The 22,662-nt window shown below is 38.5% G+C and overlaps 1 protein-coding gene across 1 annotated transcript; it reads right to left on the reverse strand.

Annotated features, from left to right (window-relative positions):
* Positions 1-5,988: 5,988 nt before the first annotated feature.
* On the reverse strand, positions 5,989-22,514 carry LOC126810249 (eukaryotic translation initiation factor 2 subunit 3). Its single transcript, XM_050535260.2, has 12 exons — positions 22,397-22,514; positions 21,254-21,317; positions 19,588-19,649; positions 18,262-18,327; positions 16,676-16,797; positions 16,452-16,546; positions 15,159-15,317; positions 13,949-14,083; positions 12,960-13,199; positions 11,114-11,283; positions 10,262-10,434; positions 5,989-8,498 (listed from the first exon to the last, which is right to left on the reverse strand). Exons 1-12 carry the CDS (start codon positions 22,469-22,471, stop codon positions 8,435-8,437), a joined length of 1,425 nt encoding a protein of 474 aa, XP_050391217.1. The 5' UTR covers positions 22,472-22,514; the 3' UTR covers positions 5,989-8,434.
* Between the last annotated feature and the right edge of the window lie 148 nt (positions 22,515-22,662).

Consider the following 22,662-nt stretch of genomic DNA (forward strand, 5'->3'; position numbering starts at 1 on the left):
TCCCCCTTGTCAGTGATGCAGGATGGAGGGCCTGACAAGGAAAGCTGTCTAGTCATTCGAATGAGACGAAAAAACGAGGTCCCGTGTACACATTGGCGTGCACGTAAAAGATCCCTTGACAGTTGGAATTAGATATAAGAGTAGGCCGTAGTGGCGGTGTCCGGGCAAAATTTCCCTCATAGCACACTATATGGCGTATGCCCGTCTTTATTAGCCCAGTATAGGAGCAGAACAGTAGGACGTTAAACCCCATTTCACAGCACGAAAAATTGAGCTGGCCTTATTATTTAGCAATAACCTTCATTAAAGGACAATGTTGGTGTCCGCTATTATCACATAAAATGTGATAGAACTAGTTAAACACATATAGAAGAAGTCTGTGCATTACAACTTATTATTAAGTAGACAATGTATAAAAACAAGGGAATTCACAGGCAGAGTTAAGCGGTGGACACATTAGCCGAATGATTCGGTCGAATCGATCAGCGTCGAAATTCGCGAAGTGTGTCCACTCTCATTCGAATTTCTATTCGGCCAAAATTCGCCCGAATCAAAAAGGTTTGATATATTCGGCCGAATTATATTCGCCTGGTGTGTCCGCTTCGCCGAAGCATTCGGCCGAATATAGAATTTATTAGCCAATCACCACTCATATCGAGAAGTCACGTGATGGTTTGAAGACATAGGCGCCGCCATGTTTAATCATGTGACGTGAAAGGTGATGCAATCGACTTTTGAATCGGGCGAAGCATTCGGCTAGTGTGTCCACCTGACTAGGCTTCTCTAGTCATTATCAACAGGTGCACCAGAACGGGTACCAAAAGATGGGCGGGGGGTGCGGAGAGAGAGAGAGAGAGAGAGATGGGGTTTAACGTCCACTCGACACAAACTAGGTCATTTCGGAACTAACACACAGTTCATTTTTTATTTCAATAATTCGCTTGCGCGTAGGGGTCTTTAGCAGTGGGAGGAAACCGGAGGACCCGGAGAAAAACCACAAGGTTGGACAGGCGACCTACTCCTAGTCACGTATAACCGGGAATCAAAACCCCGCCAGTTGACTCAATGACAGACCGTATGATACAGCGCGCACGTGCTAACCATTCGGCCATCCGCCCCCCCCCCCATATTCAGGAGCAAGTGTTGACGAGACACTATAATGAGACTATAATTAGGGCATGGGTATACATGTATACCCCAGAAAAGGGCAGGGTACCATTTGTATACCCTGGTACCCGGGTTCCGGCGCCCCTGATTATCAAGCAATGCTAAATTAATATGAATATATAACAAGATAATATATACATGTACACAATTGCAACAATATTTAGTTAATGCTGACCAACCAGAGATACCTTTTAATTACATATACCCAAAGAAGACCTAACTTAGTTAGGGATTATAAAAGTTTAATGCTAGTAACACCATTCAATAATGCATGTAGGCCACTTTAGCTGAAATTAACACAATTCATTAATGGAATACTTGTTGTGGAGTATACACAATGATTTTTCAGTTCCCCAGTTACCTCAGCCGCTGTGTTGAAGATACTCTTTGCATAAGGGTCCAGCATAACAGAAACGAGGAGCGCCGCTTATTCTCTCTCGCTGAGCAACAGCGTATTCAGCTCCAATCTATGCTGTTCCAAAACGATTACGAGACAGTAAGAGAAAAACAGATCAGTTCGAATGTCCTGTTGAATGAAACTATACAAAAGCGGCAGACAGATAAATTAATTTGATAACCCCAGAACTACAGCGCCCTGTTTTGAATAGTACCAGAAAATCGAGACAGTAGTCAACCTTAGTGATCGAGACTTAACTGATGACCAAATGACCAATTCTATCAAGGGGATTAAAGTTCGCACCGACCACAAAGCACCTCAACCATTGGGAAAGGATTACATCAATAATCTAAGGCACTAAATAACTGAGATACTAGCAAAGACCAACACCAAACAGCAGACGAGCAATGTTTGCCGTCAAGAAAGGAACGCCCTCAATGACCTCAAAGATGATAGGACTATCGCAATTGCTTCCGCCGATAAGGGAAAAGCAACAGTCATCATGAACACTGATGAGTACACCTCACCACGGTCAACAGTTTACTCCAAGATCCAGCAACATATAGAAGAATCCGCAAAGATCCCACAAACGCGCACAAGGCTGCCATGAAAACTTTCTTTATAAACTGAAAGAAGAAAAGCAGATCTCTGAAGCTCTCTACTATAAGCTCAGACCAAATCACCCTCGAAGATTCTGGTAAATTTTGTGAGAAACTGCAAAATATACAAAACCGGGGAGAACGGTCTCATATGATGTTAAAAGTTTAATTTAGAAATGTACCCAGGGAAGAGGCCCTGAAGAGTATAGGCAAGCGCATAGACCGTTTAGACAACCCACTGGAGACCTCCCTATCAACCGATAACATCCCACTCCTGTTGAAACAATGCATCAATGCATAAATTTTTAAATAAAACATCTAATTGTTCGCATGTATCACTATAGTACGGTGGCTGATAAGGGACATGAAAAATAATATAATTTGTTTTTTTTTAATATTCACCCAAGTCAATTTTAATATAATTTGTGTTTTACAATTTTCACCCAAGTCAATTTTGATATAATTTGATTTTTATAATTTTCACCCAAGAATTTCCACCTAGCGCGTGACGTCATCTCAATTAGCCTCGTTTCCAAAACACTAATGACCTCTCTCTCTCTCTCTCTCTCTCTCTCTCTCAAAGTTTGCGTACGAGGGGCGACAGTTTCGATCAGACTTTCAGAAAATTCGAACTCAATCATCATTAGGGCGTAACGGTGATATATTCAAACGTTTTTTGTTTTTTTTAAATCGGATACAAATTGTGACCTCTAGAGGGACCACAAGCTAAAAACGAGATTTTTCGTACAATACAGGGTCGTAATTCAGAAAGTTAAGATCCGATAAGCGCGAATATCGAAAGAAACCAGATGATAATTGTGACCTCTGGAGTGTCCACACGCTAAAAAAAAGTGACTTTTCGTACAATCAGGGGCTATAATTCATGAAGTTTCGATCCGATACATGCCAATATCGAAAGGAACCTAGATCTTTTTGGGATAAACCTATATTTCAAGTCTCGTCAAAATCGGATAAGAATTGTGACCTGTATAGTGTCCACAAACAAATTATGGATGGACGTCCGGACGGACAGGGGTGACGACAATATACGTCTATATGAAAATGTGGGCGTATAAAAATATCTATTTGATATAACATGATACATTGCAATCTGCTAATTACAGTATGAGAAGCATATAAAGCAGTGGACACATCAGCCGAATCGTTCGGCCGAATCAATCGGCGCCGAATTTTATTCGGCCGAATGGGTGGACACACTAGCCGAATGCTTCGCCCGATTCAACCTGTCGATTGCATCACCTTTCACGTCACACGATTAACCATGGCGGCCGAATATATCAAACCGAATGACAGTGGACACACTTGGCGAATTTCGACGCCGATTGATTCGGCCGAACGATTCGCCCGAATCATTCGGCTAGTGTGTCCACCGCTTAAGATAAAACATAATACATTACAATGGAAACGAGGCTAATTGAGATGACGTGACACGCTGGGTTGAAATTCTTGGGTGAAAATTATAAAAATCAAATTATATTAAAATTGACTTGGGTGAAAATTATAAAAAACAAATTATATTAAAACTGACTTGGGTGAAAATTATAAAAAACAAATTATATTAAAATTGACTTGGGTGGAAATTAAAATTGACTTGGGTGAAAATTATAAAAAAACAAATTATATTAAAATTGACTTGGGTGAAAATTAAAATTGACTTGGGTGAAAATTATAAAAAACAAATTATATTATTTTTCATATCCCTTATCAGCCAGCGTACTATAGGTAATAATGCCGTCAATGTACCCCTCACAATTTTGTAAATCGGCAAATAATTCCATTAACTAATCTTTGAAAGGTACATGGTGCATTTGTTATACCAAATGGCATTACTTAACATTAGAAATTACCATCTGATGTTTCAACAGATAATACACTTTTAGCCAATATCCCTTTAAAAATTTTATCAATACAATCGTCTATTCTAAGAATAGGAAATGCATCAGTTATTGAAACAGAATTAAAATCTGTATAAAGAGGATACGACTCATCAGACTTTGGTACTAACATGCACTAGGTTCAATAATGTCATTTTCCAACATGTACTTGACTTCATTTCTCAAATGTTCCAAGTTAAGTTTTGCAGTACCATCCACCGCATCATAATGATATATGGCCTCCGTTTTACTTGGAACATCAGGAAATAAATGTATGTATCGCTGTTTAAATTTTTTAACTCCTCTTTGTCGACATCACTTAAATGATTAAGTTTAGTATCTAAATTTGAAAGTATAACAGAATGCTTTAATTTAACATCACATTATATAGGTTATATGACCTCATGTTCATCACTTGACTGGACCGCAGATAAAATTAGTAACATGTCTACTAATATACCCCCCCCCCCAAAAAAAAAAAAAAAAAAATCAATTTTCCAGGTTTGCTTCAACAGTTTGCATAATAACTGTTTGTTGCCTTTTCATATATTATTTATATTTTCTTAAAGACAACGAACCATTCCATACACCCGGAACAAGATGTTAAGGAAATGAAACGGCTCCTCTTCCAGAAACTCAGATCAAATTATAAACGACCAACGTCCTGCATACTGAATTAATACATTTTTGATACGCCAGTAGCTAACATCAGAACATCGACGATAGGATATGTTCAAGTGCAGGGGCGGATCCAGGAATTTTTGCAGGAGGGGGTCTGCCAGGTTCCTAAGAATATGTACCACCCCCCCTCGGTTTCATTGAGCTTTTTAAACAGAGAAATCCAACATCCTGTTTGGCGTCAATTTTTATTATGAATTAATACGATGACATTGTGATTCAATTTTATTATTGATGCAAAGCATTAATTGTGATATAACATATGTTATATCATTATCTCGCGCTTTGAGTGCCCATCCTGTCGCACCATATGACGATAAAGGATAGAGAACAAAATGTCAAACGAACGGACTTGCGAACCTCAACGAATCTCCCTTGTGAGCGCCAAAGTAGCGAGTCCATTGGGGACCTCGCCATGAAAATTTGGAAAAATAGACTGTCGGAAATGCTCTACAACATGCAAGTTTATGACTGAGTGGGGATGTGGGATTTATTCACCGTAGAAGGTATTGATTACCGAAACGTATCACAAATACTTTTTTTATTTTCTAAAATTATTGGGGGGGGGGGGGGCAAACAGAGGGCAGACCAGATTAATGGGGGGGGGGGGGGGGGGCAAATCCCCCCCCCCCCTGGCGCCACCACTGATCTACCCCCTCCTCCACATATCTTCCTCCCTGACAATTTCCACCTCCTAGATGAAGGACTGATCGATCTTGCTGTAACGGTTCAAAAATAGTTAATAAAAATTGCAATCAGATTAAAATACCGATATTGTTGTCGTTCCGTTTTTTTTATACTTTCGATGGTCAACACTACACGAAGGTCTGGTCGGTTGTACTGGAAGGTCGAATCAGGGTTCAGACGAGTGACTTTTACCCTATGACGTCAGACCTTGATTAATCACAGCCAAGAACTCGCTGAAACAGACCGTTTCATTGGCTAATCCCCTTTACTCCTCAAATCACCGAAATGATTACCAATTTAAATCCTCAACATGACGCAATTAATACACTCTAACCAGACATAATTACAAACCCTGTCTAGCACCTCAAGTCGCCGAAATTACAACGCCTTCAAATCACCGAAATTATTACAAATTTAAATCCTCAACCTGACGCAATTAATACTCCCTCTTCTAGCTCCCCACATAATTACAAACCCTGTCTAGCTCCTCAAATCTCCGAATATAGTACCATCTCTAGATCGTCACATGACTACATATGGATAAAAAATATAATTCAATTCCATATTTTAATTTTTAAGAAGTAAAATTTTTTATTATCATAATTTACATACAAGAATTGGCCTACTTTTAATAAAAGGCCATTTTTACATATTGAGATGTAACAATTTCCCATATAGCACACGGTATGGCACAAGCCCATCTTCATTAGCCAAGGAGAACGTGAAATCTCATTTTATTTACTTTTGATTTGTCAGTTTATTGTTCCTATTGTCAAAATAATAAATATAAAATCCTTTTGGACCAGAAACTGATCCCAACCGGTCTCGTTCTTGGAGGCCATTTCTCTTTGAAAACAACCTAAGGCTCCGCAATTCAGGTAAGGTCACCATAAACATGGCATGATAGTACCTTGCAAACATGAGTATCGATTGACGAAGTTCCTGGTCCATGGTACGATTGTTCTTGTATTAACCTAGTAGCACTTAAAAACTTGGGTAGCCGGAAACTAATAGCAACTCAAGCGACCGGACTCACATGTATAGATGTCAACTATTTACAGCTTGGACAATCTGAGAATCGGTCGTCTTGATCGGTTTTCGGCTAGCCAAATATAATGTGATTCCTACTGTATTTATCCTGAAACCACCGAAACTACCTCCTCCTCTCTCTGGCACCTCAAACGGCCCGAGTCACCCCAATAGCTGTGTACTATTTATGAATCGTATACAGGTTCTGTGACTCGAGTAGTCTGGGTAGCAGAAGTCATGGGTGGTTTCAAAAAAAAAAAAAAATCATTTGGGGAGCAGTAGTAGCTTTGAACAACACAAATCAATGTGTAGAAAGTCCTGAGTAACTCTAGCGGTGTGGGCACGTGCGTTATCATGCTGGAGAAAGTCCCAAGTAACTCTAGCGGTGTGGCCATGCGCGTGTTATGCTAGGGAAAGTCCTGAGTAACTCTAACGGTGTGGGCACGCGCGTTATCATGCTCGAATGCCAAAAACACCTCTTTTGTGTTATTCAGGAAATCAGGATAGTCATTCTTTTAATGTCTAATACGATTACGTACCATGTATATTCAGAGTCTCATAATCTAGGACTGTGTTTAACAATAAGATTATTTTTATATCATATTTGTATTTTAATACATGTAAAATATCACACCTTGTATATTTAACACAATCTGTGAATGAAATGATTTTTACGGAACTTCTATAATCATATTATAGAAATAACAAGATATTAAAGAATTTTGGACAATTTCCCCGCCAAGAAATCAACGAAATTTATAATTTACAGGTCTTGGATTGGACAACTGCCCCCCAAGAAATTACCACTCTTTGACAACTGCCCCAAAGAACTTAATAATTTACGGGTCTTGGATTGGACAGCTTCCCCCCCCCCCCCAAAATGAATAGAGTCTAAGAACTCTGCCCCCAAGAGATTAACAAGGTCTTGTTTAGAATCTTGGACAACTCCCGAAATTAACAATGTTTTAAACATCCTGTGAAAAAAACCCCAACAGTTTCTGATCTTTAAATTTCTATCAGTAGATAAAATCAGGTTTCTAAACCAACGGAAATAAACAAGAATATGGCCTATATGTTATATTCACCATAATCAAATATACATTCAGTGTAAATCGCATTCTAGATATCCAATGTTTGGAGTTCGATTGGTTAATCGTCAAAATAAAACTATCAACATACATCAAGAGCCAAAAAAAAAAAAAAAAAAAAATAATAACAATTTTACTTTCAAAATTATGTCAATTTCACCTATATCTTCCTTGAGTGGCATTTAGTGATTGAGCACATTAAAAAACACAACACAATTTATATGGAATACAATCACTGGTTTATACACAATTTATATAGAAAACAATCACTGGTTTATACACACAGGGGGGGGGTTGGATGGCTGAATGGTTAGCATGCGCGCGCTGTATCATAAAGTCTGTCATTGAGTCGACTGGCGTTGTTTCGAATCCCCGGTTATACGTGACAAGGAGTAGGGTCGCCTGTCCAACCTCGTGGGTTTTCTCCGAGTCCTCCGGTTTCCCCCCACTGCTAAAGACCCCTACGCACAAGTGAATTATGTAAATAAAATTAAACCATATGTTAGTCCCGAAATGACCTAGTTTGTGTCGAGTGGACGTTAAACCCCATTTCTCTCTCTCTTTATACACACAGGTTTATAAAATACTTGATAACGTTAAGAGAATACTAGTCAAAACATCGCGCTATATGTGTGTAAACCAGTGATTGTTTTCCATATAAATTGTGCTGTGTTTTTTAACATATATCTTTATGTTTTTTGATGGAATACTGGCAAACCCAACCCAACACTGATGCTGTGCCTATGATCCATAATTATGTAACTGATCATGTGCACAACGTGAGATAAGTAGGTTGTGGTCGTATCCTGTATTACTTGTGTGTATTTTTCTATTCTTGACTTGTGATATCATCCAATGGTTGTCATAAAACGGCAGGATATGTCTCTAAATTATTTATTTATCTGAGTTTTCTGGTATCACTTTCACACCCCTTCTAATTTGACCCCAACCGATTAATCTGTAAATTAAAAGAAAATTCATTTAAAAAAATTCTCAAATTGTTTGAGACAAAAAAAAAACAACACAAAAATCCCGAACATCTGTCAAATACACAATCTGATTTAAATACAGACCTACATTTCGTTTCGTTTTTTTTTTATACTTTCGATGGCCTACACTACATGAAGATCTGACCGGTTGTAGCGATAGGTTGTGTCAGAGGTCATACGAGCGCTTTTTGGACCTATGATGTCAGACATTGATCCCAGTGTTGTGAAGACGAGTAAAACTAAATTTTGAACTATAAAAAATGGGGTTGAACACCTTACTCACTTAGACATTGAGGCAATCTAATTAGAATACAGATCTATGGTTTTTTTTTTATACTTTCGATGACCTACACTACATGTAGATCTAACAAGTTATAGTGGGAGTTCACGTTCTATGACGTCAGGTACCAAGCAAGCGACATTTGACCCGATTATGTCAGTCATTCGATTAACCAATTAGCGACCGCCATGTATTTTTTTTATCTACTTTTGCTTTGTTTTGATTTCTATTGCCGCTAATGTCTACCCACAGTTCCGCGCCAAAAAGGTAAAACGCTCGATTCGACAGACCATTTGATTGGCTGACCCCTCATTTCAAGCAGAACACGAGTTAAATAACAACGCTTCCAGATCCAAGTGTAGTAAAGACAAGTAAAATCAAAATTTTGAACTATAAAAACGAAACGAAATTGGATCTGTGTTTTAATTAGATTGATATCGAGGCTCACAATACAACAATCTGAATAAAACACAGATCCTATTTCGTTTCGTTTTTTATAGTTCAAAATTTCGTTTTACTCGTCTTTTACTACACTAGGATCTGGAAGAGTTGTTATATAATCCACGTTCTGGATATCGTGAGGGATTAGCCAATGAAATCATCTTGGCGTGCGACGTACGGAAATGTGGGTAAACCCCTCGAAAAGTCAACGCTGATTGATTAATCAATGTCAGACATGATAAGCCTACAAACGGAGAGATCTTCATGTAGTGTAGGCCATCGAAAGTATAAAAAAAACTAAACGAAATACAGATCTATATTTTAATCAGATTGCAAAAACAATTAAAAGATTGTCTAATAAATTTCCAATCTGGTTAAAACACAGATCCTATTTCGTTTCGTTTTTATAGTTCAAAATTTCGATTTTACTTGTCTTTACTACACTAGGATCTGGAAGAGTTGTTATTTAACTCCTGTTCTGAATGGTGTCAGGGATAAGCCAATGAAACGGTCTGTTACGGCGAGCTTTAGGCGTGTTTTTCACGGAACTGAGGGCAATCCACTAGTAACATCAATGCTGATTGGTTAATCAAATATCTGACATCATAGGGTCATAAGTCAGTCTTTTGACCCCTGACGTGACCTATCGCTATAACTTGTCAGATCTTCATGTAAGTGTAGGCCATCGAAAGTATAAATTAAATAAAAACGAAACGAAATATAGATCTGTATTGTAATCAGATTGATAAATTGCTTAATACAGTAATTTGTACAGGGCCCTTATTCACGAAATACTGCAATTCGATTGGCTGACCAATATGCAAATTGGATATATGCAAATTGATTTTACTGGTCAGCCTATCGAATTGCAGTATTTCTTAAAATTTCGATTGTATCTTAATTTAAGTTTTCGTGAATAAGGGCCCAGGAAATTAGGTGGTAAGACAAAATTTGCAATATAAAGAAAATGAACCTATGGACTAGGAAATATTAAATGTTTATAAATTTTACCTCCAGTGTTTTTCAACTCTCCTAGACAAAGCAATTTTTTCATTTATTTCTGTACATACTGGTGTCGTTAAACCTATTTTAGCTAAATCAGCTTTAACAGCCTGAACTCGACCTCCTGTAGATAATGATCCTATATTCACCATTAAAATTTCATTCTTCGCCAATTTTTGAACCTAAAATAAACCAAGTCAAACATATTCAAAGTCCACAGCATTCACAAGGGCCATGGGGGTTGGATGACAAAACGTCAATATCATATATTTTTAAAACTAGCAGAGGTCATAAAGTTCTATGTACATAAATGATCGTACAATTTGATGAAAGGTAAACATCACTTTGTCACACTAAGTGGGTAAGATGCTGGCTCGTTGGCTTGGAGGTCGCGGGTTTGATCCCTGCATTGGCTGAGAAAGCTCCTTGGCAGTTGGAATTCGATAAAAGGGTAGGCCATAGTGCCCGTCATAGCACACTGTATAACACATGGCCGTCTTCATTAGCCCAGCATAGGAGCAGAGCCCCATTTCATTTCCTCTATAAATGAAATGAAATGGGGTTTAACGTCCTACTGTTCTGCTCCTATACTGGGCTAATGAAGTCGGGCATACGCCATACAGTGTGCTATGAGGGAAATTTTGCCCGGACAGCGGCACTATCGCCTACTCTTATATCGAATTCCAACTGCCAAGGAATCTTTTACGTGCATTCCAATGTATACATGGGACCTCGGTTTTTCGTCTCATCTGAAGGACTAGACAACTGTCATTGTCAGGCCCTCCGTCCTGCATCACTGACAAGGGGGAACCACCATTTCGTCTATAAATGGAATAACTATGAAGTAGAATTGAAACTTACCTTAGCACCCTTTTTATCACCCTCTGTTTTTACCCCCAGTAGTCGACGTAACAGGAAGTAGGAGATTTCTAATTCTGTATAAATATCAGGTAAAGCGTTGACAGCCCCTAAAACTTGTCCCACCATTCGATCACCCCGGCATAACATAGGATCAATCTTTGTACCAACACCTAAAAACCACAAAAAATCTCGTACAAATTTAAAGAGAGAGAGAGAGAGAGAAATGGGGTTTAACGTCCACTCGACACAAACTAGGTCATTTCGGGACTAACATATGGTTCAATTTTATTTCCATAATTCGCTTGCGTGTAGGGGTCTTTAGCCATGGGAGGAAACCAGAGGACCCGGAGAAAACCCACGAGGTTGCACAGGCGACCATACTCCTTGTCGAATACAACCGGGGAATCGAAATTTTCATCATTAATCAGACCAGCCATTATTATTGTAAACTAATGTTTAGAATGTATAGAAAGTGGTTAGAAATTATACAGTTGTCATTAATTAGCAGGTGTGTAACTAGCTGTAAGAGAAGTTACTACTGGTGTAAAAGCATGACTATTTATAACACCCATCACTATTGAATACACAAACCTAAACAATAGAAATGAAATGAAATGGGGTTTAACGTCCTACTGTTCTGCTCCGAACTGGGCTAATGAAGATGGGCATACACCATACAGTGTGCTATGAGGGATATTTTTTCCAGACAGCGGCACTGCAGCCTACTCTTTTATCGAATTCAAACTGTCAAGGGATCTTTTACGTGCACGGCATTCTGTAAACGGGACCTCGTTTTTTTGTCCCATCCGAAAGACTAGACGGCTGCCCTTGCCAGGCCCTCCATCCTGCATCACTGACAAGGGTGGAACCACGCCGGCCAATGCAGGGATTGAACACCCGACCTCCAGGCTAGCGAACCATCGTGACCCCCAGCCGAACAATAGTGGTGTACATGTATATCATTCAATAGTCAGAGATTTAACACCTAATTAATGACCACTGCCTGGTTACTAGTGATCTGTCCATGTCATATATTTTCATTTATAAAAGTTATTTGTTCATAAGTTAACGATAACAACTTTATAATAAAATATCTCCTAGTTATCTGTGGGCAGAAAAGTTCTGGATACAATTCTTATGGTATTAGAAAACCAACGCGGTTGAATAGGTGACCCTACTCCTTGTAAAGCAGCCCACACACGCTTAATATAATTATCAATATTATCGATTTCAATTTTATTGAAGCAAATTTCGGTTTCCCACACATGTTCAATTATATTGTCTCAATATTCATTGCGAGGAAAGCAGCCATCATGGACAGAACTATTTGTTTATCACTAGCTATGGTAGCTCAAAGTCCTAAGAAAAGTAAAAGACGTGGGAAATGGTCAAAACGGTGGTACACCCAGTGGGAGAAGTTTGGGCACACACACCTACTTCGACGTCTTTGCGTGAAATGAAATATTGCATCAATATTATTGATGACGGCCACACACAGTCAATTGTTGCAAACAAATTGACGGTTCGTCAATAAAAAATCTACAGACTTTGGATTTCTTCAATCATATTGACATCAATTATTTCGAGCTTCAATATCGCATACACACGCTCAATATAATTGTCAATATCAAGTATTGACGATATTTATTGACAATTATATTGAGCATGTGTGGGCCGCTTAACGTACAACCAGGGGATCGAAACCACGCCAGTTGACTCAATGGTAGATCAAATGATACAATTTAGCCCCCCGACAAACCACCCTAATTAATTACTTTTCACAAAGCTAGACCGTTCAGTAAAACCAATCAACCTCCCAAATTAATTAAATTTTTCCAAAGCTTACCTATTAAGCCTCCAGGTACGGCATACTGTAGATCATTCTGTTCTGCAAAAAGGGAGATAATTCTTGATAAGATGGGACGACACGTTAATTTACCATCTTCATCTCTTGATACGATACCCGGTCGAACTTCTATCTCTTGTCCAACTTTTAACACCCCTCGTAAAATACTTCCACCTGCCACACCCCCTTTTATATCGTCCACTTCACACCCTGGTTTATTGACATCAAAAGATCGAATCACTGAAATATTCAACAGTAAATTACATATCAGATTTTACAGTTCAGGTGCATTTTACTAGGGCTGCAACTATATATCGCTTAGATTCAATACAATTAAAAATAGGGTAAACATTGGGGCTTCAAAATGGAATATTGGGTTTTCAAATGGAAAACTGGGTATCATCTGTAAAACCGGGGCCCTTATTCACGAACACTTAAACTTAGATACAATCGAAATTTTAAGAAATACTGCAATTTGATTGGCTGACCAGTAAAATCAATTTGCATATTGGTCAGCCAATCGAATTGCAGTATTTCTTAAAATTTCGATTGTATCTTAGTTTAAGTTTTCATGAATAAGGGCCCTGGTGTTTATATGTTATAACTCCTCAATAAGTATAAGATTCAGATCGATATGAGATTTTGCACAGGGATTGGAACTTTTAATGAGAGAGAGAGAGAAATGGGGTTTAACGTCCACTCGACACAAACTAGGTCATTTGGGACTAACATATGGTTCAATTTTATTTCAATAATTCGCTTGCGCGTAAGGATCTTTAACAGTGGGAGGAAACCGTAGGACCGGGAGAAAACCCACGAGGTTGGACAGGCGACCTTACTCCTTGTCACGTACAACAGGGGATTCGAAACCACACCAGTTGACTCAATGACAGACTTCATGATACAGCGCTCACACGCTAACCATTCAGCCATCCACCCCCCCCCCAGACCTTTTAATGAATATTGCATCTTTGTATAATATAACTCACCGATAAGACGAGGTTCCGAGGTAAAATCACGAATAGGTACTGGAATACGTTTAGTAATATATTCACATACAACGTCAATATTATATTTCAATTGTGCAGATACTGGTATAACAGGGGCTCCTTCAGCTACTGTACCTGGATAACAAAGACAATAATCATATTGAATTGGTTCTTTCATTCCTGTCTACTCGACACAAACTAGGTTATTTTGGGACTAACATATGGCTCAATTTCATTTTTATAATTCGCTAGTGCCTAGGGCTCTTTAGCAGTGGGAGGAAACCAGAGGACCAGGAGAAAACCCATGAGCAGGGATTCAAAACCACACCACTTAACTCAATGACAGACCTTGTGATCATATGCGCACGCGTTAATCATTCAGCCACCCAATCCCCCTATATACAAAGAACACACTGACAGACAGCCATCTTTGAAGAACTGGTCGACTATGGTCTCAGACTAACGTCTCAGAAAGTATAATTGTTAACAATCAGAATTGATATTGGACTAACATCTCAGAATTTATAATTTTTAACAATCGGGAAAAGTATAGCCTTCCACATGTATACAGCCAACTGTTTGACGTCCTACTTTTCTACAGCTGCCAGGCCAGTAAAGAAATGAAATGGGGGTTTAACGTCCTACTGTTCTGCTCCATCCCAGCTACAAAGACATACAGCATGCTATGAGAGACATCTTTCAACAACAGCAGCCTATTCTTATTTTGATTTCGGCTGTAAGGGGATCTTTAACGTGCACCCAATGGTATACACAGGACCAACTGTCAGGAGATCTTTAACGTACACCCAATGGTATACACAGGACCAACTGTCAGGAGATCTTTAACATGCACCCAATGGTATACACAGTGCCAACTGTCAGGGGATCTTTAACATGCACCCAGTGGTATACAGTGCCAACTGTCAGGACATCTTTAACATGCACCCAATGTTATATACAGGACCAACTGTCAAGGGATCATTAACAGGCTCCAAATGGTATATCCAGGATCTTTAATGTGCACTCAATGTTTTATACAGGGCCGACTGTCAAAGGATCTTTAACGAGCACCCAATGGTATATACAGGGCCGACTGTCAAGGGATCGTTAACAGGCTCCAAATGGTATATCCAGGATCTTTAAAGTGCACTCAATGGTTTATATTCAAAACTTTAAATCAATTTGCCCCAAGTATTAGTAAGTAATTTACCTTTGACAAAAGCCAGTATCTGTTCATACTGGTCTTTGGCTTGTGCTTCCTTAACTAAATCTATTTTATTTTGTAAGATTAAAATATGTTTTAATTTCATGATTTCTACAGCAGCTAAATGTTCTGATGTCTGTGGTTGTGGACAGGATTCATTTCCCGCTGTAAACACAAAAAATATAATGTTAAACTTTTGACATTTAAATTTAACAATAAATGAAACAAAGTTTAATGTCCTACTCTTGTCTATCAACCGCGAAATGGGGTTTAACTTCCTACTGTTCTGGGCCCTGTTTCTGGAAATCTTAACAAAAGATGAAATCCATATTTTAGTAGATACTTCAATTATGATTGGCTAAGCACTAAAATCAATCTAATGTTATCCAATCGAATTACTAAAATTTGAATTTTATCTTAGTTAAAGTTTCGTGAAACAGGCCCCTGCTCATACTTGGCTAATTCAGATGGGCATACGCCATACAGTGTCCTATGGGGGCCTTATCTTTATTTTAATTTCAATCACCCTCGCTAGCTAGCCTGGGGGTTGGGTGTTCGATCCCTGCATTGGCCAAGAAAGTTCACCCAGATTTTCTGGCGTGGTTCCCCATTGTCAGTGATGCAGGAAGGAGGGTCTGACAATGACAGCTGTCTAGTCATTCGGATGAGACAAAAAAAACGAGGTCCCGTGTACACATTGGCGTGCACATAAAAGATCCCTTGACAGTTGGAATTCGATATAAGAGTAGGCAATAGTGCCGCTGTCCGGGCAAAATTTCCCTCATAGCACACTGTATGGCGTATGCCTTTTCTCATTAGCCCAGTTCGGAGAGAAATGAAATGAAATGGGGTTTAACGTCCTACTGTTCTGCTCCTAACCTGGGCTAATGAAGACGGGCATACGCCATACAGTGTGCTATGGGGGAAATTTTGCCCGGACAGCGACACTACGGCCTACTCTTATATCGAATTCCAACTGCCAAGGGATCTTTTACGTTCACGCCAATGTGTACACGGGACCTCGGTTTTTCGTCCCATCCGAACGACTAGACAGCTTTCCTTGTCAGCCCCTCTGTCCTGCATCACTGACAAGGGAGAACCACGCCGGAAAATCTGGATGAACTTTCTCGGTCAATGCAGGGATCGAACACCCGACCTCCAGTAGCGAGCTAGCGTCTTACCCACTTAGCCACGTGATCCCCCCAGTTCGGAGCAAAACAGTAGGACATTAAACCCCATTACATTTCATATAGTGCAAGTATTTTAATTACAAAGTACCATTTTAATAAGATCACTGACCTATTAAAAGAAGTGCTGCATCCATGACAGCTGCTCCGTTCAACATGGTTGCCATAAGAATATCGTGACCGGGACAATCTACAAATGATACGTGCCTGAAATAGATCAAATTACATACATCATAAATACAGATGTTTAATTGTGTTTTATCACTTCAAATACAGAAGAAACTAGAATCGATGAATTTAAAGTGAGAGAATCAACAGTTCAGAATATTCGTCTACCTTTGTAATCTGAATTTTCCTGTACATCCAGGTCTGTCACACGGGAAGACATCTTCTTTACTACTTCCACAAGATCTGTAACATCCTGGTCTCTCACAATTTTCACCGTCACATTTAAATATCTGGGGAAAGAAATAATACACTTTATAACCCAACCCCTTATAACAACATACACTTTATAACCCAGTCCCTTATGACAACAAACACTTTATAACCCAGCCTCTTATAGCAACATACACTTCATATCCCAGCTCCTTATAGCAACAAACACTTTATAACCCAGCCTCTTATAGCAACATACACTTCATATCCCAGCTCCTTATAGCAACAAACACTTCATAACCCAGCCCCTTATAGCAACATACACGTCATAACCCAGCCCTTATGACAACATACACTTTATAACCCAGTCCCTTATAACAACATACACTTCATAACCCAGCCTCTTATGACAACATACACTTTATAACCCAGTCCCTTATGAAAACATACACTTTTTAACCCAGCCTCTTATAGCAACATACACTTTATAACCCAGTCCCAAATGACAACATACACTTAAGAAAAGCCCAATGGCTTGGGAAGGCCTAGTGGTCTAGAGTGTCACACTTGGCTGTTCACGTCTGGCTTGCAGTCGTGGTTTCGATCCGAAGTATACATTTGTTGAAAACACTAAAAATAAGACAACTTGTCTATGATATCACATTCACTGGAAGCGGACTCTGAACCCTATGAACAACAGCAACATACACTTTGTAATAAATTTCATACAATAAGAGAGACAGAAATGGGGTTTAACGTCCACTCAAAACAAACTAGGTCATTTCTGGACTAACATATGGTTCAATTTTATTTCAAATAATTCGCTTGCGTGTGGTGGGAAGAAACCAGAGGACCAAGAGAAAACCCACAAGGTTGGACAGGCGGCACTACTCCTTGTCACGTACAACCGAGGATTCGAAACCATGCCAGTTGACTCAATGACAGACCTTATGATACAGCGCGCACATGTTAACCATTCAGCCATCCAACCCCCCTTATACAATAAGAAATTCTGAATATAAATATAATAACTTATTTCACAGTCCGTTTTCAACTCACATCCTCAGTTATCTCAGAGAGCCATTTGTTCAATGTTTAAACAATCTGATTAAAACACAGATCTATAATTCGTTTCGCTTTTTTATACTTTCGATGGCCTCTACTACATGAAGATCTGACCAGTTGTAGTGGGAGATTTTGTCGGGGGTCACATGAGCAGCTTTAGACCTATGCAACAGATCGTTTCATTGACTATTCCATCAGATCAAGTAGAAAGCGGGTTATATAACAACTCTTCCAGATCCTAGTGTATTAAAAACAAGTAAAACGAAATTTTGAACATTAAAAAACGAAATGAAATAGTATCTGTGTTTTAATTAGATTGATGTTTGAACAGCAAGTAACAGTTTTTCTGTCAACAAGGAAAACTTTTAATGTGTTTAAAAGGAGCTGAATATCTTCTATATAATCTGAAATAAAGATTAAATATCGTTCCATTTGATACAATATTGATGTTGTTAACAATTTACTGAATTCAAACTCACCTTAGCATTTGCGTATCCTAACTTAATTGTAATATTTCTTTCTAACTCATTCTTAAAACGAACAGTCTGGAAAAAAAGGAGAGGCATTGAAATAAAAAACATTATGATTATGTGTCGAAGAGCATTTTGTAACGGTCTAATAACCCCCCATTTTGAATCTGAAATTGTGGAATTTTAATTGAGTGGTATGCTGTCAATGACGTGTGCCAAAATTTCCTGATCTGATCAAAAATCATACTACTGAAGCAATGGGCCGAGAAATCCCTCTCTGGCCATTGCAGGATCGGCTTCTGATACCTGAACTTTTGAGGGAGTTTGTCTATTCTTCCCATTCAATCAAATCTATCCAAAGTACAGCAACACGACAGCCCTTCATTTAAACTCGGGTAGTACCTAAAACTTTGGATGGTGATTTAAGGTACCGGTATTGAAAATGGTGAAAGTGTTGTTTGCTTCAAAACAGTATTGTTTACATTATATCCATGTTGATAGCCTCGTTTGTCACACAATTAGTTTTTCTGCAATATTCTTCTATGCACTGGTTAATTGGGCATAATAAAATCGTGAGTCATGATGTAACATTATGTAAACACATTTGGTTCAATTTGGAGCTCTGTTTAAAGCGTAATGATATTGTTACGCAGTTAGCTCTTGCCTGTTAACCGGACTATTGACCAGTCATAATTTGGAACAAGAATTTGCTTTCATTACAGCAGTGAGTAGTGGGATTAGCTCTAATCAAACGAAACACTGTGAGGAGTATGATCAAAAATAGGCTTTTGTTTCATTTCCTTGTCAGTCTGAAATTTTCAGGTAAAATTGTTATTGCATAGTATATAGGCCTAGTCAACAACTCTTGATAAAATTCTTCAACCCGTTAACTGCGTAGGGCGTTATATAACGTCCTGGATAACTGCTACTCACCATGTGTAGGATGTAATATAACGCCCTGGAGGTATTTTCCCCAACCTATTCTTCGAACATACGATCGCAGCATGTCTCGTCAAGGAAATCTAATTGAAGGGAGACAACTCTATCAACCGTTAGTTTTAATATGGTTTCAGACCACTATCATTTGTATTCAGGAATAAAAATGTCCAAAAATGACGTTTTTCGTCCAATTAATTACACAATAGGGGGTAGTTCACGTTTTAAAAACTACACAGTTAACGGGTTAAGAACTGGTTTGATAAATGTTGTGAAAGTGGTGAACAGGTTCCAGCTGGGGAGATATTTTGCCAACTATATTAAACCTCAATTTTCTATAACATTTAATGTCCGCGATCAGGATCCAGATCGTGTCTTTTTCAGGTGATTACTACTCACCTGTACACCTGATATAGCTTTAACTACTGTTGATTTACCGTGGGCTACATGGCCAATTGTACCTGAAAATATCAAAACATATCATACATCTGGGCTATATGACCAATTGCACCTGCAAAATATCATTTGAAATATATGATTCAAGAGAGTAAGAGAAATGGGGTTTAAAGTCAACTTGAGACAAACTAGGGCATTTCAGGACCTAGATATGCTTCAATTTTATTTCAATAATTCGCTTTTGCGTAGGGGTCTTTAGCAGTGAGAGGAAACCCATAAGGTTGGACAAATGACCCAACTACTTGTCACGTACAATCATTTAAGAAGTTCAAAACAATTTCCAGATATAAAGGCTACAAATAATTTACTGGAAAATACATTATGACCAAATAAAAAAATTAGGTCGGGAAAATATTGGATATAACATAATTCTTAGCGTAAATATAGACGGAATGTGAGAAAACAAAAATCCAGAGGGCGTTACATGTCCGCCGCACGAGGTACATGTAATTATATAATGCCCTGCACAGGTGTGAAGTCATGTTTTGATAATCAATTTACGGTATTACGGATATTTTAGAATCAGAATACAACAGCTCAATGGCGAAGTATTCAGTTTGGTACCACGATACTTATATTTGGTGGAATTCACTATGATACAGATTATAGAATTGCACGAATCTTCGTGTCGCTGAGCCAAAGCAGATTTGCAGGCTTGCAAGAAGTTTTAGGCCTTCTGATTTCGAAGAACTAAAACGGATTCATATTACGATATTCATATTGACTGCGGTGTACGTAAATTTAAGGGTGTTTGTGGTGACCTAATTCTGGACAAATTCCGTAATAATGGTGATATGTCAAAGTTTCCCAGTTTAACAAAATGCCGTAGTGACGAAAGTAAATTAAAAGTTTTGCCTTAGTGCACATCAAAACTGCCGTAGTGACGAAGGAATTACTGTGGCAATTTTTGAAAAAAATGTCTTCGTTCCAATTTCACGAATTTTAACCCCTGCCCTATATCATCCAGCTCTACCTAAATGTTAAATAAAATGGGGTAAAAACACCCTACAGTGTGCTACGAGTGAAATTTTGCCTGGACATCAGCGATACGGCTTACTCTTATATTGAACTACAACTACCAAGGGTTCTGTTACATGCACACCAATGTGTACCAAGGGACCTCAGTTTATCATCCTTTCCGAATGACTATATGTTGTTCTTTGCCAGGCTCTCTGGCCTGCAATCTGATTAAAATACAGATCCATATTTTGTTTTGTTTTTTTATACTTTCGATGGCCTACACTACATGAAGATCTGACAAGTTATAGCAATAGGTCACGTCAGGGGTCAAAAGACTGACTTATGACCCTATAATGTCAGACGTTTGATTAACCAATCAGCATTGATGTTACTAGTGGATTACCCACAGTTCCGTGCAAAACACGCCTAAAGCTTGCCGTAACAGACCGTTTCATTGGCTTATCCCTGACACCATTCAGAACACAAGTTAAATAACAACTCTTCCAGATCCAAGTGTAGTAAAGACAAGTAAAACGAAATTTTGAACTATAAAAACGAAACGAAATAGTATGTGTGTTTTAACCAGATTGTCTGGCCTGCACCACTGACAAGGCTGAACCCGATATAAATAAATTATGTGATTCATTACCTATATTAATTGTTGCTTGTCTGCTAATTACCTCCGGTGTCAGAGGTGTCAACTTTTTCACCTCCTGAAAAAATAAAATCAACCATTAATAAACCATAAATGAGAAAGGGAATAACATATGGCCACTTAGTCAAACAACATATCTACTATGTAGTAAATTTTAAGAGAGAGAGAGAGATAGAGAGAGAGGGGAGAGGAAGAGAGAGATGGGGTTAAACCTCCACTTGACACAAACTAGGTCATTTTATTTCAATAATTTGCTTGCGCGTGTGGGTCTTTAGCAGCAGGCGGAAATGGGGGAATCAAAAAAAACCTACGAGGATGGACAGACGACCCTACTCCATGTCACGTACAAACATGGAATCGAAACCACTACAGTTGACTCAATCCTAGACCTTATGATACAGCACGAGAAAGGGAATAAAAATAAGATATGGTCATTTAGTCAAAAAACAGTAAATTTTAAGTGGCATGGTAAACCAGATTATCCAGACAAGATGTACGATTTTTATCTCATAAAACCTGAGCAGATGTCTTGGTTCCAGCATGCAAGTGCAAAACTTTTAGGGGTTTGAGGTTCAAAGGGTTACCTGGGAGTGGGGTGTGTCGAGTGTGGGGCTACTGCAATGAACATATGGTGGAATAACAATAAGCATTCCACTTCCACAGCTGACATGGATCATGTTCAGAGAATGTGATTAAGATACAATATATTTTTAGTTGTTTTTAAAAATGCTCTCTCCAATTATTTCCTTTTTTATATATAAATGTTAACTGAACTAGTATATACGTAGTACAAACTCCCAAAACTAATTGTGTAGGCCTACCAGTAATTGGAAGACAACAATTACGGAATAATAAACATTGTGATCGTCACGTCCATTTTGATTCTCTATATCAAAATAACAAAACCCATCTCTAACAATACTCTCTATGATATTACTCCATTCAACAATTATTTCATCACAGTTTTTATTTCATATTTAGGCCTATTTGTGTCAAGACTAAAGAGTCAAATATCGTACCGGTACGATTACGAAGTGGAACAAGTTCACTCTGGAAATTTGGATTTTTTGACACCAGTTTGCATTAAGAGTGGATTTTACAAGTACGTCGGGGACGTGGCTTGTTCGAATTACTCACTAATGTGTTCAAATCTTGTTTAGATAAATGGGGTTGAAGATTTTTCACTTTTCCTTCTAATTCGTCACTCGCCATGCTGTTAGATTTCTGATGCAAGCTCTCGGTATCCCCAACTTTAATATCCACCAATCAAATTGTGTAAAGTATCAATAGCTTTATTTGAACCAATCAAATTGTCTGTTTATATTTTATCCAGATCTAATGTTGACCTAATTTACAGAGTAGTAATGTTCTACCAGACTGGAAAAGCAATAGAAAATAAAATA

Source organism: Patella vulgata, chromosome 2 (genome assembly GCF_932274485.2).
Source record: "Patella vulgata chromosome 2, xgPatVulg1.2, whole genome shotgun sequence".
In the NCBI taxonomy this organism is placed as follows: Eukaryota; Metazoa; Mollusca; class Gastropoda; family Patellidae; genus Patella; species Patella vulgata.